General features: G+C 33.9%; 1 protein-coding gene across 1 annotated transcript; it reads left to right on the top strand.

Annotated features, from left to right (window-relative positions):
- The first annotated feature begins 270 nt into the window (after window positions 1–270).
- LOC140180565 (uncharacterized) lies at window positions 271–1,110 on the top strand. Its single transcript, XM_072221795.1, has 3 exons — window positions 271–297; window positions 379–514; window positions 608–1,110. Exons 1-3 carry the CDS (start codon window positions 271–273, stop codon window positions 1,108–1,110), a joined length of 666 nt encoding a protein of 221 aa, XP_072077896.1.
- Window positions 1,111–6,486: the final 5,376 nt, after the last annotated feature.

Raw genomic sequence — 6,486 nt, 5'->3', positions numbered from 1 at the left:
GTGAGACAACAAATAGCACTGTGCGAAAGCGTCCTCGCCCAAACTCTTTGCAGAATTCACCAGTAGATAAGGATGGAGCATCGACAGCGGGTATGGTGCAAGTTTCGACGGAGAAAATTGGGCTGCAACTTGAAAGTCCATTAAAGGCAGGATCGTCGAAGACAGAGACATCATGTTGAGTCTCGGGTTTATTATTGGAGCTCCCTTTTTGCTGTTTTTATGGAAAGTTTCAATATCATAGCCTAGAATGTGAGGGGTGCGTCTAACAAGATGGCCCGTGTGCATTGCAAAAATTTGGTGAGAATATATAAACCATCTTTCTTCTTTCTCTTTGAGACTCATACCATATTTAATAATTTGAAGAATTTTTGGGATAAGTTGGGTTTTCATTGTGTTGGTATTGAGGAAGCAGTAGGACACAGGGGTGGCATTTGGTTTCTATCTTCTATTGCTAATGCTTCTTGTGTGGTTATTGATCAATTTGACCAATGTATCACGGTGAAAGTGAGTGTGGGTAACTTAGTTTGGCTTTGTAGTGCAGTATATGGAAGTCCTCAATTCGAAAAAAGATGTATGCTTTGGGATCATTTGCGTTCTATTAATTCAGGCCATAATAGACCGTGGATGGCCGTTGGTGATTTTAATGAGATTGTGGCACCAGATGAGAGTACAGGTGCTTATTTTTCTTCTCACAGAGCTAGTCTATTAGCTACTACTCTAGATGACTGTGAGCTCTTTGATCTTAAAGTGACTGGTAGGAGATATACTTGGTATAGAGCAGTTCAGGCTGGTAGGGACTTGGTTAAAAGGTTGGATAGAGCTCTAGTTAATGAGGCGTGGATGACAATGTTTCCTGAGGGTTATTCTGAAATTCTTAGCAGGCTTCATTCTGATCATTGTCCTATTTTAGTTCGTTGTTATGGTAGCCCCAGAGTGAAAGGTTCTCGTCCTTTTAGGTTCCAAGCTGCGTGGGCAACACATCCTTCTTATAAACATGTTATTAGTAAGGCTTGGAATCAAGAGTTTGGAGGCGTTACTGAAAGGCTTAAGATGGTTCAACAGGCTTCTTTGGACTTCAACTCAAAGATTTTTGGAAATATTTTTGTGTGAAAAAATAAGCTGGAATATCAGATTGATCAGATTCAACGGCGTTTGGAGGTTACCGATGTGTTATCTCTGAGAATTAAAGAAGCTGAACTGAGGGAAGATTACAATAGGCTTTTATTGCAAGAGGAACTTTTTTTGTACCAGAAATCTAGAGAGCAGTGGGTCAAGTATGGGGATAGAAACACTAAATTCTTTTATTTTCAGACTTTGGTGCATAGAAACCATAATAGAGTACATGGATTATATGTTAGAGATGGGTCTTGGTCTACTGATCCAGATATTCTCCAGGAAGAAGCCCTCTCTTTTTACAAGAATCTCTTTGGTATAACGGAAGAGGTTGAGGTTGATTGTTTAGGGGATGTTCCGATGCCCACTCTAAGCACTGAGGCTTGTGCTAGGTTAATTGACCCTGTCTCTTTTGCGGAAGTCAAGTCAGCAGTATTCAGTATGAGCCCTTTTAAGGCTCCTGGTCCAGATGGCTTTCAAGCTTATTTTTTTAAAGAATATTGGGAGATGGTAGGCACTGAGATTTGGAATATTGTCCGGTGCGCTTTTTTGGGAGAGTTCTTAAATCCTAGCATCATGGAAACTCTGATTGTGCTTATTCCTAAAATTGATAACCCTACCTTTATGAAGGATTTCAGGCCTATTAGCTTGTGTAATGTTGTTTATAAAATTATCACCAAAGTATTGACTAACCGACTTCGGCCTTTTCTTCCAGATATTGTTAGTCCTTTACAAGGAGGTTTTATTCCGAGTCGTGGTGCTCCTGATAATATTATTGTGGCCCAAGAAATGCTGAATTTCATGAAGCACACAAAATCCAAGAAAGGTACTCTTGCTTTTAAAATTGATCTTGAAAAAGATTATGATAGGATGGATTGGAGGTTTTTGGAGAGTACTCTCATTGCTTTTGGTTTTCCTATCATCACTGTTAATTTGATTATGAATTGTGTCCGTGCATCATCTCTTTCTATTATGTGGAATGGGAATAGATTGGATAGTTTTGCTCCTAGAAGGGGGCTTAGACAGGGCGATCCAATGTCTCCTTACTTATTTGTGCTTTGTATGGAAAGACTTGCTAGCTATATATCTCATAAGGTGGTCGAGGGTGTGTGGAAACCAGTTTCTGTCACTAGGGGTGGCCCAAAATTTTCTCATTTGATGTTTGCAGATGATCTCTTACTCTTCTGTCAGGCTACAAAGAGTCAGGTCCAAATGGTCATGCATTCTCTTAACATTTTTTGCAAGGCATCTAGCATGAAAGTGAATCTTGAAAAGTCTAAAGCTTTTTGTTCTAAAAATATGACTGTTCGTAGAAGAGATATTTTTACTAGTATTTCTTCAATACGTTTTGCTTTGGACTTAGGAAGATATCTTGGAGTTAACCTTAATCATTCCCGTACCAGTAGGGCTTCTTTTTATTCGGTGATTGAAAAAGTGAGGGGAAGATTAGCTAATTAGAAACAAAGGCTTCTAAATAAAGCAGGGAGACTTTACCTGATCAATTCTGTTGCAGCATCCATTCCTGTCTATCATATGCAGGTATCTTTTTTTCCAAATTGGGTTTGCGATAAATTGTCTTCTATGATGAGACAGTTCCTTTGGAAGGGTCAAGTTGATGGTAGAGGTCTTTCCCTTGTTAATTGGAGGACCGTGATCACTCCAAAAAAATTTGGCGGCCTGGGTGTTAGAGATCCTGCGTGTGTTAATATATCTTTACTTGGTAAATTGGTGTGGCAACTTTTTCATTGTCAGGACAAGCCTTGGGTTGCTCTATTGAGGGCGAAGTATCTGAGGAATGAGGGAGTTTTAGATGGCCCTGACCCTTGCAATGCTTCTCATGTTTGGAAGAGTATCTCAAAGGCTTTTGGTGCTCTTAAGGATGCCTTCTCTTGGTGCGTTGGGTCACTTGATCAATCTTTTTTGTTTGACAATTGGAGTATTGAGGGCCCAATTGCTCAAAATGTCCCTTTTGTACATATATCTGACTCTGATTTAACTATTAGAGACGTTTGGAAAGATGGTCAATGGAATCTCCATGATATTTTCTCTATCATTCCAGAAGATGTCAAATAGCGTTTGAATGCTTATAATCCGGATTTGAATGCTGGAGAAAGTTCGGGTTGGTCGTGGGGTGTGACATCTTCTAGACTCTACTCAGCTAGGAGTGGGTACAGTTGGCTAGCCAAAAGAAAGTTTGACTAGAATGAGCATGATAATTGGTTGTGGGTATGGCGACTACATATTCCTGAGAAGTACAAGTTCTTGATTTGGCTCAGTCTTCATAATGCTATTCCTACGGCAGAGTTTCGTTTGGGTCGTGGTTTAGCTTTATCTAGCACCTGTCATCGGTGTCAGAATAGTTCTGAATCCATTCTTCATTGTCTTCGGGAGTGCCCTAGTGCCAAGGAGGTCTGGAACCTTTTAGGCCTGTATTCAGATAACTCGAATTTACATGATTGGCTCTACAGAGGTGCAAGGAGTGGAGATGTTTTTCTTTTCTTTTCAACCATCTGGTGGATTTGGAGAAGCAGGAATCATGACTTATTTAATATAGATGATTCATGGAGTGCTAGTAAAGTGGTGAGTTTGATCCGTAGTTCAGTAAGGGAGTTTCACACTATTTTTGCTATGCATCAATCTCTGTCTCCTCCTTCACTTTGTTTGCATTGGGTTCCACCTCCAGTTCATTCTGTTAAATTGAATTGTGATGCTAGTTGGTTTGCTCCTTCTGGCTATGCTGGTTTTGGTTGTATCATTCGTAATCCTGATGGATGTTGGTTGAAAGGTTGCACTGGGAAAGTCGAAGTGTGCAGTGTTCTTTTTGCTGAATTGTATGCAATTTGGAGAGGTTTACTTCTTGCTTGGGAGAGTGGATTTCGTGAGGTTATCTATGAAACAGACTGCTTAGAAGCTCTTTTCTTGGTAAACCAAAGAATGCTTGGTAAGGATATTCCGGAATGGGATTTGGCAAAGCATATACAGGAGGTTATGAATGAGAATTGGAGAGTCTCTAATAGTGTTGCAGATTGTATGGCTAAAGCAGCTGCTTCTGTCGCAGACATTCACTCGAATTGGAGCCAACCTTAGAGTGAGTTTCAACATCTAATAGATTTAGATATGACCCTAGCCAATTAATTTGGTTGTCTCTTTTTTTTTTTTCTTTCTTTTCTATTTAGTCACCAAAAAACTTAAGTATAGACGTACTCTAGTTTTAATTATGATTATCGGTATAGATTATCATAGAAGAAATTTTGAGGATAATATGTATGTAAAATGATAAAAATAGGTTAGACCATGCTCTTGTCTTAAAAGGCTTGGCCTATGACCTAAAACATGCTATATTTTTTTAGCCTAAGGCTAATTTATTCAAAAACTTAGCCTGGTTTCAGACCTATAAATCTATTATATCAATTTAAAATTCTGACGGAAAAAAATAAAAAAAAATTAAAATTTAAAGTTTTAAACCCCTTATCTTTCATTTTTAAAAAATTTTGAGGATAATATGTATGTAAAATGATAAAAATAGGTTAGACCATGCTCTTGTTTTAAAAGGCTTGGCCTATGACCTAAAACATGCTATATTTTTTTAGCCTAAGGCTAATTTATTCAAAAACTTAGCCTGGTTTCAGACCTATAAATCTATTATATCAATTTAAAATTCTGACGGAAAAAAAATAAAAAAAAAATTAAAATTTAAAGTTTTAAACCCCTTATCTTTCATTTTTAAAAAGAAAAAATTACAAATTACAATATGATACTTTACTCACATTTAAAATAAGATTCACGAATCTTCCATACCCCATAATATAATAATAATCAATTCATCATCAGATATGCAAATAAATTAAATTGAAGGAAAAAATATTTAACAAAAGCTAAAATTTAATTCTCAAACTTCATCTCCAATATATATAGTAGACAGGGACGGACCCACATTCATCCTTGAGGGGGCATTTGCCCCCACAAATTTTTTTAAAAAAATTAATACTTATATATATATATATATATATATATATATATATATATATATATTGTTAAATTTAACATATAATAATAATTATATTGTTAAATTTGATTTAATATAAAAAATAAGTAAACTAAAAAAATAGTGATAATTAATTTTATTATATTAGTTAATTAATTAATAATTAAATTAAAACTTAGTTTTTTATTTAAAGACAACTTAAATTATTAATAATTTTTAAAAATAATTTAAGATAAAAAAAAACATAATATCTATATGTTAATATACTGTAATTATTTTAGTTAAAAAATTTATTTATACCATAAAAAATATAATAAATAGAATTGACAATTAAATATAAGATAATAAAAACTAAACTAATTGTTTAAGAACATATATAAAAGAATAATATTTAATTATGTTAAAAATAAAAAAGGTTATTATAAATTATTTTTTTGTTATTTTAAATATTATACTGTGTGTATGAAATTATATTTTTTATTATTTTAAATATTATAATAAATAATTATGTATATATATTTAGTTTTTATTAATATGTATAGATAGTTTTAATTTAAAATAAGTATTGGGATTCGAATTCCGTCTCGTATGTGTAGCAATTCATTGCCAGCCAATTGCAGACCTTTAAATGGAACTCAAATTCACGACGAATTAATCTTTAACTTGCTAGATATTGTAGGAAGCCGAAAAAAAATCTATACTTAAATTTTATTATATTTTTGCCCCCACTACTAAATTTTTCTGGGTCCGTCACTGATGGTAGATAAGTTTAATAACATCCTCAACTATGTTGTAAAGTGATGCAGCTTATTATGAAGAGATAATTGTAGCTTTAACAAGCATTGATTAACAATAAGAGTAAGATGACTATCAATGGTAGTTTATTGATGAGATAGATAAGGAGGAGGGATCTTGTATGTGTGTAAGAAGGATGAGACCATAAAATGGAAAAATGGAGGATAAGAAAATGAACATATGGATTACTTACTTTATTTATATTATTAGTGTATTAAAACTTAAACGGAAAGTAAGTTTGAGACTGCAAACATGATATTTCACTAAGAAATCTTATATGTAACTAGGTTTGACAGTAGTATCCGAATTTACAAGTACTCATCCTACCTTATCCAGTCATTGCGGGTAATAACCCAATTCGGAGTATGGTGCAAGTTTTCTTTGGGCAGCACGGGATCAAGTTTGGAATAAATTCGTCTCGGAGTATATATTATATAATAATAATATAATATAAATTATATAAAAATTAATAAATTTTATATTTTTATTTTAATTTAAGTATAAATATATAAATTTTAAATTATTATTTAATTATTATAGAGATAGATAAAGATGGAATAGATATCAGAAAAATAAATTAAAATACAATAGTT

This window comes from Arachis hypogaea, chromosome 17, assembly GCF_003086295.3.
Source record: "Arachis hypogaea cultivar Tifrunner chromosome 17, arahy.Tifrunner.gnm2.J5K5, whole genome shotgun sequence".
NCBI classification, from domain to species: Eukaryota; Viridiplantae; Streptophyta; class Magnoliopsida; order Fabales; family Fabaceae; genus Arachis; species Arachis hypogaea.
The sequence above is the reverse complement of the archived record's forward strand: the minus strand, read 5'-3'. Positions and strand labels throughout refer to the sequence as shown.